Here is a 17607-nt window from a genome sequence, read left to right as displayed (position 1 = left end):
ACACACACACACGCACACACACACACGCAGACCCAGTATTAATACACTAATCAGATGGTTCATTTGAAAGCTCAAGGGGGAGCTGGACAGAGCTGCACTGCACTTCCTCCCCCCGCCCCGAGACCTTCTGCTCAGTCCACCTCCTCCTCCTCGTGCCGCTTTCTCTTCGATCTGCCTCCTACACATCACTATATACTCTGACTCAGCTCTCTGATCCACCCCTGTGTTGGCCCAGACTGCCCCACTGACCCTCTCTCTTGCTAGGAATGGGTAATAATTTCAGTTAAGTATGCCACCAGTATGAGTGTTTGTGTATCTGTATAAACCTGTATCAGGATGTATTTATTTATGCTTTAAAGCACTTTCGAAGGCTGCTCTGGATAAGAGTGTCTGAAAATTGCTATAGCTGTAAATGGAAATCTACTATTATCATCACAGTGGGCTCTTATTAGAAGAAAGAAAGTAAATCTGATGACAAATAAGCACAATCCTGCAAGCTGAATAAATTGACTATTATATGTTACAGCTACAACAGCCATAGAGTTGTCTATCCATCCATCCCTCCATCTAGGAACCATTGTAGTCCAACCAGAGACTGTGAAGGCCATTGTATTTATTTCTATTTTACGATTGTGGTAGGACCTCCGGTCAACATTCACAAGCATTTCCAAACTACAGGCAATTTGGGAACGCAAATTAGCCTAATCGACATGTCTTTGGACTGTTGGAGAAAAACAGGGTACTCCACCAAGCATGGGGAGCACATGAACACTCCATTCACACTGACCCCAAGGTGGGAAATGAACCCGGAGCCTGGAGGTGCAAGGCGACAGTGCTAACCACAAAGCCACCATGCCGCCCGTGTATAAATACTGTATATATCCCATAATGTCATGATTGTATTTATCTATAGGTTCATTCATGATCCAGTCATTACCACTGCATCTATTTACATTGGCATGAAAAGGTGATCAAACCTACTGGTCGTGCATTATTTTATGTTTTTTTATTTTTTATTTTAGGTATTTTTTTTCTCATGCAGGAAATATGCACCTTTGTGTCTGAAATGATAAGAACTACCATGGAGACTTACATAAAAGCCACTGGTATTCCAAGGATCAGTAATTTAAATAACTATAAAACCATAACAGAAAATATTGGAAAACGTAACAGTAAATAATAAAGTGCATAGTGGATCATAGTGCTCTCTATTCTTAGTAGCTAGCACGAAGAATTAGAAAAAAATGTAAAGAACAATAGTGTGTATGTTGATCATTAAAATACTAGTTACAATTTTTTTTCCGAGAATTGAGACAATCAGGCCTGTTGTCCTGCTGAGACATTTATTAAAGACCGAGTTGCTTCGATAGCAGCCTTCACCTCGGCTGTCTTGTTCGGTTGTGTGTTTGTCATCTTCCTCTCCTCACAGTGCTAGTAGTGTCTCAACGCATACTGGAATTTAAAAAAATAACCACTGACCATGCCAAAAGAGTTCAAAAGAGGAGGTTCAAGTGAGAAACGAAATATTTAATTTTATCTTTTCTGCCACAGGGATACAGTAAGTGTCAGGTTGCTTCCAAAAACCAGGTCAAGCAGCAGCCACTGGGAAAAACAAAGCTACAGACTGGCAGAGGAGGAAAACCAACCTCTACTGACAGAGATAACCATAAACTCATTCCAGTGTCACTTAACAACCATAGGATGGCATCAAGTGACCTTGACGTACAGTGGAAAACTAAAGCAGGGAAGACATGCATGGTGAGGACAGTTTGAAGCAGGCTTCTAGAGGCGGAGCTGAAGTCATGCAAAGCCAAAAAAAGGCCTTCATCAATGAGAAGCAAAGAATAGCCAGTGTGAGGTTTTTCAAAAGACCATGTGAATTGGACCGTAGAGAACTGGGGTACGATCATTTTCTCTAATGAGTCCAAAGGGTGGCAGAAAGTTACCAACAGCAATGTGAAAGACCGTGGAGAGCATGTCAAGCTGCTTGAAGTCAGGGTCCTTCCACCAAATATGGATTTCTGAGCGTTTCTTTGAACATATTGTTTAAAAATTAATAAACGTTGTGTTATTCAAGGCCTGCAAACCGTGCACCTTTGCATCTTTGGTATTTCTTTATATAGTATGTATAAAAACAATATTTTTATTTGGAATTTGGATACACATACAATAATCAATAATTAATGTGTGTACTAGCAATAAACTGTAGTGCATTTGTAATCCGATATGTGTGTGTCTGTATGTGCATCAGGATGCTCAGATCGAGAGGGAAAAAGCTGTGTATAATATCACGGGTGGATGCACTGCACTCGTGGTGGTGTTCATTCTGGGCAGGCTGTTTGTGGCCAATGCAGGGGACAGCAGGTGAGTCACACTGACTGCAGCTCATTATCCCACACACAGTACATCCAGCTCTCTTCTCATTAGTGCTCAGTAAGGCTTGTAGTGCTGGTGCCACTAGTGATCCACTCTCTGTTCTGTTCTAACAGCATGTGTAGTTATCTAATAATTAGAGCTGTAGAGTCACACTGGAGCACTGCTCCTAATATGCATGATGCCGCTTTACATTTAAATATACATGTTTACATTAAATACTAGTAATAGGGGAGAAAATTGGCAGAGAATCGTGCTTTAATTAATAAGGGGAACTCTTTTTTTTTTCTTAAGTACTGTCATAGTGCCGATGTAGAAATGTGGGTGTGGCTTTTGAGCATTTGAGTACCAATAATGAAGGCATGGACTTTAGCTGTAGCTGTCAATCCTATAAAGGGAGGTGTAGCCTCTGTGGCTATCAGTTCCAATAAAGGGGCCATATCCTCTGAGTCTGTCAGCCCCCAATATACTGTATGAAGCGCGTTGTCTGATTGTGTCAGTAGCAGCAAAGGTGTGTGTTCCCTTAGAATCAAAAATCCTCGTGTGTCCTTTTGTCCTTGCAATTCCCATCAAGGGAGGTGTGGAGTGTGAGCGTCTCAGTAACAGTAAAGAACAGGGATGTGCACCAACATTTTGATGGTCTGTTGCTCCAACCTGGAAAAAGGATAACAAGGGCACTGGCTGTTATCTGCAATGTAGAACATGTTATTTATGACATGGAAATGGAAATGGGGCCTCTGACTTTTATTTCTGTCACTCACAATAACAATCCAGGCCCTGGAGTGTTTGGTATTTTTATTTTTAATGAAATTTTTCTACATAATATTGACTCGCATTGTGGCATATCGGAACAACAGTGTTAAATAAATTGACATTAAACATACAGTACACACAAATAATGTAATATTTGGCAAATTCTAACATCAGTGTTAGGTTAGATGATTTGATAACAATGCACCTGATCTATTATTTAGTTTTCACGGTATACACAGGCCCGCGCAGTTCGCCTGCCGGTTTTGTTGGTGTTAAGGAGTAGTTATTTAAAGCAGGTTGTTAGTGTTGTAAAAATAATTCAGTCTTACTGACTTTTTTTTTGGAAGCCCCCTGGAGAGAGGGAGAGCTCCACCAAACAGTCACTATGTTGGCATCAAAGAGTACGTGTCTGCCTATTAATACACATTCTAAACAAGCTATTTTCCCGACGTCTTTAATTTATGCGCCGAGAAACTTGGTTTGGTGTAGCTGTTTCCTTTTTTGTGCAAGCAGTAGGCTGTATTTAGCGGTTCTACCCGGACTGCTGTTAGAATCTTAGGGCTTAATTAACCTACTTTTCAATGTCGATCAGTTTAAAAAGAACTCTGGTTGGTCTTTATCTAATGTGTATTTTCAGAGCCATCATAATCAGGAATGGTGAGATCATCCCCATGTCTGCAGAGTTTACTCCTGAATCCGAGAGACAGAGACTGCAGTTCCTGGTTAGTATTACATCGACAGACGTCTGGTATTAAACAATAAATAATCAATTAAAAGGAATGCACACATTTTATCGATGCAATTATCTGCTGACAAAGTGTTTTAATGACAACTTGATTATTTTCCTATTACAGTGTTTCCTAAAGCGGTTTATTTATTTAACTACTTATAGGGAAGTCATCAGATATCCTACCTAAAAAATATCCTGAGTTTTAGGATATGTCCCGTAGAACCAATGGTATCATTACTTTAAAAACGCATAAATTTTTCCCGCTATCAGAATACGGAAATTACATCGCAAAAATGTCAAACTCACATTTTGCTCATATTATTTTTTTTGGAAGAACTAGAAAAACAAACAGGTAACCATATTTGTATGTGAAAAGAATTTTCAGATTCAATTTTTCGATGTTGTGTTACATAGTACATAGTTGGTTGAATCATCAGACTGCCTAAACTGTACTGATAATCACTCCATATTGCACAATCTTGACCCCTACATATTTATTAAAACAGTTATGCAAAAAAAGGGTAAAAATGTCCTGGGTTGTAAGGTTTATTGGAAAACAATCATTTTAAACCACTTAGACTCATTTATAACTTATTTAACTCTAAAAAACGTACTTTAAGCAGCTTTAAATAGATTAAAAGAGATTTAAAGTTACAGTTTATTTAGTACAAATTGAACTTTTCTCTTAATCTTGTTCTAAATACACCATAACTTTGGAGTTCCCGGGTGACATATACAGTATAACGGTTGGTGTGAAGACCAATTGTAATATAATTATTTGCACCTTAATTTTGATTTAAGACAGAATTGACAACACCTGAAATATCCCTTTAAAAAAAAACAAAATGCAAGCTGTCTTTTTAATGAGAAAGAAGAAATCTCCTGTGTTAAAGATTCTGTTATGCCAGAATGGTTACTGTTACAAAGCACGGACAGTCCAGATTTCTTTTAAACATCTCTGTAATTTACAACATAAATGATTATACAGTATAGACATATTATATAGATACAGTGGGGCAAAAAAGTCTTTAGTCAGCCACCAATTGTGAAAGTTCTCCCACTTAAAAAGATGAGAGAGCCCTGTAATTTTCATCATAGGTATACCTCAACTATGAGAGACAAAATAAGAGGAAAAAAAACCCCAGAAAATCACATTGTAGGATTTTTAATGAATTAATTTGTAAATTCCTCTCTAAAATAAGTAGTTGGTCACCTGCAGTCCTCCACTCGTTATTAAGGGCATCTGTTATCAGTATAAAAGACACCTGTCCACAACCTCAAACACTCACACTCCAAACTCCACTATGACCAAGACCAAAGAGCTGTCAAAGGACACCAGAAACAAAATTGTAGACCTGCACCAGGCTGGGGAGACTGAATCGGCAATAAGTAAGGAGCTTGGTGTGAAGAAATCAACTGTGGGAGCAATTATTAGAAAATGAAAGACATACAAGACCACTGATAATCTCCTTGATCTGGGGCTCCATGCAGGATCTCACCCTGTGGGGTCAAAACAAGAACTGTGAGCAAAAATCCCAGAACCACACGGGGGGACCTAGTGAATGACCTGCAGAGAGCTGGGACCAAAGTAACAAAGGCTACCATCAGTAACACACTGTGCCACCAGGGACTCTAATCCTGCAGTGCCAGACGTGTCCCCCTGCTTAAGGCATTACATGTCCAGGCCAGTCTGAAGTTTGCTAGAGAGCATTTTGATGATCCAGAAGATAATTGGGAGAATATCATATCTTTGGACTATGGGAGAAAACCGGAGTACCTGGAGGAAACCCACAGGGAGAAGATGCAAACTCCACGCGCACAGGACTTGACCCTGGAGGTGCTAGGCGACAGTGCTAACCACTACACCACTGTGCCACCTGAGAAAGATTATTTAAGTGGAAAACATTCAAGACAATTGCCAATCTAACCAGGAGTAGACGTCCCAGCACATTCACCCCAGAGTCAGACAGTGCAATACCCAGAGAAATACAAAAAAAAACCAAGGCCCTATAGGCCTCACAGAGCATGTTAAAGTCCATATTCTTCCTCTTCTTCTTTGTCTTTCGGCTGTTCCCTTTCAGTTGTCGCAACAGCGAATCATCCGCCTCCATCTAACCCTATCCTTTGAAATCCTCTTCTCTCACCCCAACTAACTTCATGTCCTCTCTCACTGCATCCATAAATCTCCTCTTTGGTCTTCCTCTAGACCTCCTGCCTGGCAGTTCCAACCTCAGCATACTTCTACCGATATATTTACCATCTCTCCTCTGAACATGTCCAAACCACCTCAATCTGGTCTCTCTGACTTTATCTCCAAAACATCTAACATGGTTTGTCCCTCTAATGAATGTTAGTCCATAACAGCACAATTAGAAGAAGACTGAAACAGGAAGTGTTGCCAGGAGAAAAATATTCTCTCTAAAAAGAACTCAAAGGCACGACTGAGGTTTACCAAATTGCATCTGAACAACCCACATAAATTCTGAAACAATGTCCTATAGACAGATGAGACATAAGTGGAGTTTTTGGCCTTAACACCCAGCTCCATTTTTAGTGAAAACCAAACAGCCTCATAGTCAGGTCAAGCATGGTGGTGGAAGGATGATGATTTAACCTAGTCAGAGTTCAGACCTTAACCCGATTAAAATGCTGGACCATAACAGAGCTGTGCATAAGCGAATGCCCACGAACCTCGGTGAACTGAAGCAATGTCGTAAAGAAGAATGGGCCAAAATTCCTCCACACTGATCTATGATGATAAAGTCATACAGGAAACGATTATGTCAAGTTACTGCTGCTGAAGGTGGCTCTACAAGCTATTATATCATGAGAGTACTTATTGTGGTGTTGACCATATGATTTTCTATTTTTGGCTTCATGTTTGTGAAAAAAAGTTATATGTTGGTTATCTGAGGTAGTACAGTATTTGCCTAATACTAAGACTTGCTATAAACAGATGATTTTAATTGTTTTTACACAAAAAAATTTAATTACACATGACTGTACATACTTTAATTTTTTATTAAGTTTACATTAAGTAAATCTTTCACCATAGAATTCTCTTAAATGCATTGTTACTATAAAAACAATTAGACATAAGAATGAACAAATGACTATAAACAGCTGAAAATATAACACTGTTATAGAAAATGATTAAGGACCTGTCGGAAAATGACATTCAGTATCAATCTGAATTAAAGTAACCATGCTGTGGTATAATCATGATTAATACTTGATGTAGAGGTTATTATATTTAGTAAAAAATCATTTACTGTATATTATTATAAAATATTACAGTAGTTGTGTGTTTTTTGTGCCCAGGGTTACATGCATCCTCAGCTGTTGGGGGGAGAGTTCACACACCTGGAGTTCCCTAGACGGGTCCAGAGGAAGGAAGTGGGCAAAAAGGTGCTTTACCGTGACTTCACCATGACTGGCTGGTGAGGATACTGAACCTCTTGGATATTTTTGTGTCTGTCCATGTAATTGTATGATGTATACGTGATGTGTTAATATGCCAGATCTTTAAGTGATTGAAAATAATCCGTTCCTTGGTGTGCTGGTGTTACAAAAATGCCATTAGATGACAAAAAAGGCACACAAGCGTCTACGCATACATGCACATTAAGAAATTTAGAATCTGTAAATATGAGAATTGGAAATGTCCCCAAGCTACACACACCCACTCCCATGATCTTCATTTGCACATTTGATAACACATACTTGTCTCAACGCCCAAACTCAGCTGTCTCTGTTATTTAAAAGAATGCTTTAGTCTGTTCTTATCATGAATTCCAATTAAGAATTGAATAACTTTTTTAAATAAAATTCTTTAAATAAAATTAACATTTGAGCTATAATGCCCTGTTCATGTTCAAACAAGCCGTCAACAACATCAGCTTTCAGATTACAGTCGACTGTCTCATATGCTGTGTGCCTCCTTTTTTTTTATTTTACATTTCATCATATGTTGTATGTTATGTCTAGCTGTGTTGTGGTTTTTTTGTGGGTTGTGAATCTTTTTCTCAGACAGATAATACTCTCTACTCACACTTAATCACCGAGCTTTAGACCATTTCTGTACTCGTCTGCTTTGCCCCTGCAGGATGACCTTCATTTCCAACTCTCTTGTGTTTGTCTGTAATTAGAACAGCCTTAGTAGTTGTGAGAAAAACAAATGTTGATTGTTTCGAGAGCATGGTTTTAAAACCCAGTAATTTAAGAGCTGAAACCATTTGAGCTCCATCTGTTCTTTACGTTTATCATATTCTCGTTAATTGCATTAGTTATTAAAGAAATATGTTTATTCTGTTACACAAGACCCTTTAATGCATTTATCGCACTGTAAAAAAAATTAAAAATTAATTAAAATGTATGACTTTTAGAGTTACCTCTAATTATTAGCACCTTTTAAATTAACGAGCAGATATTTGGAAAAAAAAATGTGCACATTTTAAACTCTGCTAATTGGTAGCCAGGTGGTTCTCACTTATGTAACAAAGGAAAAAACAACGGCAGGTCACATGTGCAAATCTAAGAATATAAAGCTAGTTGAATATATTTCTGACCTTTATATATTGTACAGGCAGAGCCTCGGTGCTCTTATTATTATTATTATTCTCTAAATGTCAGGAATGCTTATAATTTAAAAGTATTGTTTAGTAAAAAGGTGTGTGTTCTAGTGCTGTGATGAACAATTAACATAGTTGGCTAAAACGGATGACCGAATTAGTTGCAAACAAATAGTTAGTGACATCATTGTGTGTGTTTTTACTGGTTTCTGAGCTCTGCGAGTGTGTCTCGCTAAGTCTCCATCCTTCTCTTTTGTTTCCTGGCTCACACAAACACTAATTGGCCACGTTTTCCTTTTAGTCCCCACCACTACACAACTAATCTCTAGGTTTCTATATTAATATTTTAACAAAGAAAAATATTTCTCGATTAATATCAAGCTTAATATATCTACTGAGAGATAAATAAATGCCACTGAGAAATCCAAGTAAAGGATTATTAATTTCAGAAATGGGCAACTAGCTAAATAACTGTTAGTTGCAGCCCTAGTGTGTGCACACCTTTAAGAGACACAAAACTACAAGTGTTCAGTAAAACCAGTGTAAAAGAGCACACTATAACACACCCTCCATCTTTTTTTATTTTCAGGGCATACAAAACCATTGAGGACGAGGACCTGAGATTTCCTTTAATATATGGAGAAGGAAAGAAGGTAAGAAGAGAAGTTAATGGAGGGGTCCGTGGGAAAAAAAACGGGGTGAAAAATGAGAGGGTGCATCTGGTTCAGCAGTGTTCTTTAGAATATAATCCATAACAGGAATGTGTGAGGAAAACACAGATAAAGAGAAAGCCATGAAGATGAACAGTGGAAGCTGATGAGTGGGAGAGAGAGAGAAAGAGGGCAAAGGTAAAAGTGTGAGAAAAAGTGAGCTTAAGTGTGCTATTGAGAGCGATGAACAGAGCGCTTTTCCGTGTCTCCCTGAGGCTGTTGGCGCTCTGCTCCAGTGTCACTGGAAAGCTACAGTACTCTCTTCTGCAGACTGACATCAGATACCACTGTCGCTCAAATCACCAGGCTGCTGCTCCAAAACCCAGAGGAGCTGTCTGACTGCCTGTGCACACACACACACACACACACACACACACACACACAGAACCTGTTTTTCAGGCTTCTTCTCTGGAGGGTTGCACTTTGATAGATAGTAACTGAATCTCTGGCATGCTGGTGACAATGGCTTTAGAAATTGATACAAATGAAATAAAAAAAAATAATGAATCACTGGGAATCCTTAGCACTGATGAACAGGATATGTAATTAAAATACCCTGACCTAAGGGCATAATTTTACCAACTTTAATAAATTTGGGCAGACATAAGACACCACCTTATCAGTTTTGGTATCTGTATTATTATTAGTTTTGTTATCATTATGCAATTATATTATAGTATATTATATTATAGTATATTATAGTATAGTATAGTATAGTATAGTATACTGTAGTTTAGTAAGTACATTACATGTCCATGGATCTAGACTTTTTTGTCGCTGTGTATATATAGAAGGCATTTGCCCAAATGACAGCATTTTTGGGCAGCATTCCATGACCAAAAGCATTTTCATAAAAAAAATTCGCATTTGAATTTTTACACATTTTTTTAACTTTTAGAGAATATGATGCTATATTCAAATTTGTTTAAAGTCAGGAACTTTAAAAAGTTAGCTGTGTTTATGCTGGTATGCAAGCGGGGCACAAGCTTCAGTAGACAAATGAGGCATCCAGAGAAGGACCAGCTCCAGCTGGATTCTGCTTTATAATGGTTGGAGCTACACATCCTGCTCCTGTGCTTCCAGTGATCCAGACCCCCTCATCTGCCCTCTGTACCTACTGACTCTTCCCTGTGCTGAACTGGACTTCATGTTAATTTAAAGAATTTCTGTTATATTAAACTTTCACCTGCACAACACACATGATGTTATTTCTATCTGATATCACCCAAATGAGGATGGGTTCCCTGTTGAGTCTGGTTCCTCGCAAGGTTTCTTCCTATTGCCATCTCAGGGAGTTTTTCCTTGCCACTGTCGCCGTCACCCTTGGCTTGCTCATCAGAGACATTTCATTTATAATTTATTTATTCATCTCATTAATATCTAGACACATTTTTCTCACACATACACACTTCCAAAAATGTTTTTTTTTTTTTTTTTTTGTGAAGCTGCTTTGAGACAATGACCATTGTTAAAAGCGCTATATAAATAAAATTGAATTGAATTGAACATTGCCTTAGAAGTGTAAATACTGCCGTACACATAACTTGAACTCAACATAGGTAGAAGCGTACAGTATGTACTGTATTTTGGACGGCATTAAATGAGGGAGGACTCGAGTGTAAGTGACGTGATAGAGGTTTACACCTACAGTATATCACAATATGCAAATAGCTCAAATATCGTGATTATATTGCCAGATATTGGCTTATTTCATTTGACAACAAAGTCTTGATTCACAGTGTATTATGATAACATTTTCAGAGATTTAATTTGTTTCAGTGTCCCCAAATTAGTATTTGGGATTATTCACAAATTATTATTACTCACGGGGGGTCGCCTTGAACCTCCAGGGTCCGGGTTCGATTCCTGGCCAAGTTCGAATTCTGCCTCTGTGTGCATCCATGTTCTCCCCATGCTTGGTGGATTTCCTCCGGGTACTCTGGTTTCCTCCCACAGTCCAAAGACCTGCAGATTGGGCTAAGTGGTGTTGTCAAATTGTGTGTGCCATAGTGTGTGAATGAGTGTGTATTTGTGTATGTGTCTGTACCTGTCCAAGATGTACCCCACCTTGTCCCCGAAGCCTCCTGCGGAATGAAGTGGCATAGATGGGAGGGATGGGAGATGGGATTTGAACTCTATGTGGTGTTCCATATAACTTATATTATATATATATATATATTATTTTTTTCATCTTCAGGCTCGAGTGATGGCAACAATTGGTGTGACTCGAGGGCTCGGAGATCATGACCTCAAAGTGCATGACTCCAATATCTACATTAAACCATTCTTATCCTGCTGTCCTGAGGTAAACTGCTTGACACATCTGGATTTTCGCTTTATCTCACTTTGTCCAGCAAGAATCATCAGAAACATTTCTTAAAACTAGAACCTTTTTCCTATTTTGTAGCATCACCAGGAGCTAAAACATATTATGGATTATGTGTCACACAAAAACGAGCAATTTTTTTTTCATGAAGAGTAGACAAGAGGGCGATTGTGATCCAGATGTGCAAAATCGACACATCTAAGAAGATCTAACAGTACCAGACAATTTCTTGCTTTTTAAAAAAAAATTAGGAACGCTTGTTAATGTCCAAAAAATAAACATTTGATGATAGTGAATACTCTATCATGCTATAATGCATCTGACATCATTTTAAAGAAAGCAGTATCCCGTGAATGTTGGTAAAGTTAAGGAGTCAACAGACAAAGGCTAGTATCAAGCTCTTCTACTTCTAGTTGAGTTTTTTTTTTTTTTTTCTTTCACTGAAGTGAGAGTCAGTCCTCAAGGACAGCTGTTCACATTTATTGTTCATACAAGTAGCCCCACTGTAATAAAGCTACCTTTGTTGTGTATCGTATAGTATTGCAGACACTTTTTTTATCATTTTTAACCCAGCTGTTCCTGCAGTGTTAGGCTTGGTGTTATAGTTGCCTTTAAGAAAGTTCAGGTTTACCTTTTTTTTTTTCATCAGATCCCATCTCGTGCTAATCTCGATCTGATTGTAATGTGCCCTAAAACTGCTTTGGATGTCTGTCTCATTTCCTCTCATCAAAATTAAAAGCAGTGTTTTGTGTCTTTCCCTGCCTGTTCGGATCTTCTGCAGTGCTTTCAAAGCCTCCCTTTCTCTCGTTCACCGCAGACTCTCTGATCTTTCTTTCTGCTTCTTCCAGGCAAACTCCTTTGATTTTTAATTCATCACACTTGGAGTTCAGTTAGAGTTCAGTTCGCAAGCTGCTATCTGTGCCTTAGCAATCCTTGCCCTGATTTTGTCATTTCGTCATGTTTTTTTTTTTTTTTTTTCGCCAGCCTTTTTTCTGAAACAGCCTTCGGTTCTTGACTCCTGTCTGCTAATGAGCTTAAAGCTCCAGACTTGTGCTTTTACAATCCGTAACCATACTTTAGTTGCAAATGCAACATAAGGAGCTGCTAGGACATACTGCACATGCTTACATTGGCTTTTGCTGTTCAGATTTTTCTATACGGGTGAATATAAGTTATATAAGCCACTGCAGTAATGTAAAATAAACACTCTGCTTGTTTGTACAGGTGAGAGTATATAATCTGCTGCAGTACGAGCACGACGCTGATGATGTGCTGGTTATGGCCACTGATGGCCTCTGGGACGTTCTCTCTAACGAGGAAGTGGCCGAGTACGTCACTTCTTTTCTCGCCAACTGTGACCCAGACGACCTGCACAGGTACACAAGATTTGCGTTTGCGCACATTATTGCGAGAACGAACTAATATAATCATTACTCATTCAAGTCTGTTTAGATGGTTCATTTTCTTGCAAAGTTTATATTAATGTAGCAACATAACCTAGTGGTGGCTGTCAGTGTATTGGTATTTCACCTACATACAGAACTGTAGCTACCTTGCTAAAAGACCTGCAAGCTTTAACTAAGCTACATTTTACTCATTTCCATCATGTTTAAAAGGGTGTACATTTAAAAGGAAAAATACAATAAGCCCTGTTAAAAAAGATACCCATGTAATGTAAAGTAATGCTGGATGAAACTCTTGCACTAATGCAAATGACTTTACAAAAATGTTTCTCACGCTTTTGGTTTTTAACAGACAGCAAGCTGTCTTTCGAATTCATAAAATTTCTATTATCTCAAGAATCCTTCAAATCTACAAGCAGCTCCTTAAACAGCTGTCGAGACATTTATATAGACAATGATCATCCCCCTTTGCAATATTCACAAATTTATTGCTTTTCCACTTGAAATAAAGACAGTTTTTGTTTGATCCAGCTTTTTATTTAAGCAGTGCAACTTTTAGCATTCACATGAATCACTGTTTTGGAAAAGAATCACCCCCACCTAAAAATGACTTGTACACTCAATCAGGTTAGGCTAATCAGCTTCTCATTGGCATACCAAGCTTTGCACTTCTGCTGTAGACTTTGCAATATTTGCCCATTCTTCTTTGCAGAACTGCTCAAGTTAAGTTAAATTTGATTGAGACTGTTTGTGGACTACAGTCTTCAGGTCATTCCACAGATTTTCAATGAGGTTTACATCTGGGCCATGTAAAGACATTCACATTCTCTCCTTTAACCACTATGTGGTCCGTTTTGCTTTGGGTCATTGTCATGTTGTTCCATTCACCCTCTATCCTGACACATGCTCCAGTCCCTGCTGCAGAGAAACACCCCTATAACAGGATATTACCACCTGCCTGCTTGATTGTTTGCCTTCAGTTGCACTACCAGGGATTGAAATGGTCCAGCTTTACTTGATGAGCTAATCGAAATGATCACAGACGAACACAGATGAAAGTCAAATAGCTTTGTGTGCTATTAGAGGGTGATTAACTTCACCTGAATGGGTTTACAAGTCATTTTTAGGAGGGAGTGATCTTTTGTTATTTGCATAGGGTTTACGATGGGTGCCCTTTCAGCTGCAACCCACCTATTTCTCCAGGCTTAGGACTGGCACTGATGATGCCCTGCATCTCAGTTGCTTGATATTATCTACACCAATCATTCATAACATTACAACACACATTACATCCATTATTATGTATTAAATTCCCCTTGTGTTGTGAACCCTCGACCATCCCATCAGCAACCCAGAGTCTCAAACACCTGAACCAGTGCCTCACCAGGATATCAGTAATTATGTTAAATAATCTCATAAATCTTTAAGATCTGTCAAGGATGTGTATCTTTAGATTTGCATTATATATATATACTTATTTTTTTAGACCAATCTGGCTAAGAAGAATCTGGAGATTTGTCACTAGTCCACTAGTTATAAAAAAAAAAAAAATGTTTTCTATGAACTCTCCTTGCTATATTACCTAGAAAAGTTATATAGCGACGGTATTCTTTGTCCGTGACCCAGTAAACCAGTGTCATAATATATTTATTCATAGAGACTTCAAAGCACTCCTGTGAGTCGCTCTGAATAAGGACATCTGCCTAATGACATAAATGTAAATGCAGGGCAGCGTGCACATAAATTTATACCTCGCAGCAGGTTAGTATAGCCAATCCACTAACTTTCATGTTTTGTGGACAACCTATAGAAACCCCATATGGTTTGGGTATCAAATCAACCAAATTTAGAGCGCCATTTGGATCCGAGTCCAACTTAACAAGGCAGATATGTTTTGATTTCTCTGATGTAATGAGGGTAAAGGAAAATGGTTCAAATTATATTTTTGGCCAAATTGTTTTTAAGGTACTGAAGGAATTCTGAAAGTTGTCAGATGTACAGTAGTAGTTGTATTGTCTCTGCAGGTACACTATGGCAGCACAAGATGTGGTGATGCGTGCTCGGGGCGTGCTCAAGGACCGTGGATGGCGCATAACAGATGACCGCCTCGGCTCCGGAGATGACATTTCCGTTTACATCATCCCACTTATGTATGGTAACCGACAGCCGTAGAGCAATGGCTTCCCTACTGAACACTTCTCTCATGAACACATACACAATTTAGCAACATTTCACACCCTGTGATAAACAGTATACAGTGCTCCCCTTTAGACTGGGGGGAAAAAAACATTTCTACGTTTCTCATGACCCATCACTTAGCACAACTTCTGGTTATGTGGCTTTGCGACTAATCCACAGATACAGCTTGGTAATGAGTTTTCTGTTATAGCTATGACTGAAGGCTGGTTTTTATTAATGTAGGTCTTATTTTGTTGGAAATGTGTGATAAAGTGCAAAGATTTCCAAATTAGTCATTCATTAATGTTTGTTATTTCATTAACATTTCAAAGTGCTGACTACATTTGGTGAATTTACAAATTAAGCAATATGCTAGGTATATTTTAACAATTTTTTGTTAAACGAGATATTCGGAGCAGGTCGAAACCTTGAAGACTATGTTTATTTTCAGCGTCAGAGCCGTCCTTCTTATGCACATGCACTTATTTTATGATATTCTTTGAGTTTATTTTGCATCGTGCCTGGATCATTAAATCATTAGGAAGGTCAGTTTATCTTTGAGAGATTCATTATTTACTTCTTCAACCATGACCAAAATGCATTAAATCTCAGGATGACATTGGTGCATACACTCTTGTACATATATTGTCTAGGTGTATTCAATACCATCCACGAACAATGCTTTTTGTGCGTATTGTAGCTCTCAAGACACACTTTTAGTTATTCCAATATGAGTCATTTTACAATTATAAGTACACTAACTTGCCACTTTTCAAAGATAAACCTAGGTTGCATGTCCACATGGTGGCCATTTTATCAGGTTAACCTCCCATGAGTAAGTGTAGGTGTATCGTTACTGACTATAGTCCATCTGTTGCTGTGGCCAGTTTGCCAGGTCCTGTTTACTCCACCCATTAGTGCAAAGGGACCACCAGAGGAACACTGCAACATGACACTCACAAAATCAACTGTACAATACAGTAAATACACTTAATAATATAGCCATTAAGTGTAGCTATACAATATGTCTTGATAAACAACTACTCTACTCTAGTATGTTTAAATTTTAAATGTATTACTCGTGTTTAAAAAAAATAATAAAAAAAAGCAGAGCATTGCCACATATTTCTAGTCAGTTACATTAGAGATTAAATTTAAAGTGAATGCTAACTAGCTTTATCAGAGGAGCTAGTTTAGCTAAATCAACTAATATTTGTGTGTGTGTGTGTGTGTGTGTGTGTGTGTGTGAGGGAACTTAAACCTTAACCTGTGCCCGTAATACATTCCACTTTAAATAAGGCCCTTGCATGGAATATTATTTTGCAGTATTGTAAATAGTTTAACATGAAGAATATGCTTTAATATATGTGTCAGCAGTTTCAGTTGCAATTTTAATTTACTGAAAAAACATATTTAAAAAATTGCTATTTTATGTAAAGTGCTATGAGTGTTACATTTGCTCACCATGGGCTGAATTAACTTGCATGTATGAATAAAAATTGAAGGATGTTAATCGTTTAGAAAACTATGCCACACCATGCCAACCCTCCAAATAGAAGAAAACTCAGGGGTTTAATGGGGTTAATGGTATGGAACGTATGAATGCAAAAACACTTAGTTAATGCTGCTTTTAAATTAGGAGCATTAAAATGTTCTACCCTGTGTAAGTGGTTCCTTGTCTACAGCACAATCTTTTTCCAAGAAAAATTTCCAGAAAAGGCAGATGTCTCCGATACAATGTGTATGCAATTGAAATGTGGGTATTTATACGACACAAAATGTTCCAAAGAATTGGTTTGAGTGATGTGCCAAATTGAACCATAACAGTTTAAGTTTCTGAGTGAGTTTAAGAGCCCGCTATGTATGAAGTAACTTTTTTTTTTTTTTTTTTGGAAAAGATTCTCAAGTGAGGTCTGTCCGTGTATATTCGCCTCTTCCAGACTTCTTGCTTCCTGATTTATCACTTGTTTTTTTTTTTCTTTAACCTCAAAGCTATAAAATACAGTTTTGTAGACTATGTGGGGTGGGTATTTATTTCTATGTACTGTATCAGATCAGTATAGATATAATGAGTGTGATCTTTGGTAATTGTTGCACTTGATTCTCCCATGTGAATGTGAAATGTGCATTTTGTAATGTTCATAAGGTGTAAAAGATATTTTTAATGTTAATATGTATTTTATGTGAAGTAAACATTTTCACCTTCATGTTTGTTTCATTTAACAAAGAAATAAAAATAATAAATATGTTATGATTATGAAGACATGCCTTCACTATTTGCATTGAACTACAGCTTAGATTTTGTAACTCTATAACCACCTTTATCTTTACCTGGACTTTTGTACTGTTTTGAAAAAGAATTAACCTGGAGGATGTTTCTGATTGGTTGCACTGAAGGTACTCATTCTGAACTTTAGATTAATATCACAACACAAGAAATAATGTGTGGTGCTTTATGTTTTTCATAGTCTTCCCTACGTCGTCACATTCTGTGCTGTTGATTCTTTGACACCTTGCCCACTGCCCGTGGAGGGAACAGTTTGAGTGTGCTAGTGGAAAATTC

General features: G+C 38.0%; 1 protein-coding gene across 1 annotated transcript in view; it reads left to right on the top strand.

Moving 5' to 3' along the window:
* The window catches only part of LOC128534262 (protein phosphatase 1H-like), a 35470-nt gene extending 18171 nt beyond the window's left edge, over positions 1-17299 (top strand). The window contains exons 4-10 of the mRNA XM_053508614.1: positions 2252-2364; positions 3764-3848; positions 7178-7296; positions 9017-9080; positions 11335-11442; positions 12688-12839; positions 14891-17299. Of these exons, the coding sequence (XP_053364589.1) occupies positions 2252-2364; positions 3764-3848; positions 7178-7296; positions 9017-9080; positions 11335-11442; positions 12688-12839; positions 14891-15038 (789 nt within the window). The 3' untranslated portion in view covers positions 15039-17299. The remainder of the gene's footprint in view (positions 1-2251; positions 2365-3763; positions 3849-7177; positions 7297-9016; positions 9081-11334; positions 11443-12687; positions 12840-14890) is intronic.
* Positions 17300-17607: the final 308 nt, after the last annotated feature.

The sequence above is a fragment of the Clarias gariepinus genome, chromosome 12 (assembly GCF_024256425.1).
Source record: "Clarias gariepinus isolate MV-2021 ecotype Netherlands chromosome 12, CGAR_prim_01v2, whole genome shotgun sequence".
Classification (NCBI taxonomy): domain Eukaryota; kingdom Metazoa; phylum Chordata; class Actinopteri; order Siluriformes; family Clariidae; genus Clarias; species Clarias gariepinus.
The sequence above is the reverse complement of the archived record's forward strand: the minus strand, read 5'-3'. Positions and strand labels throughout refer to the sequence as shown.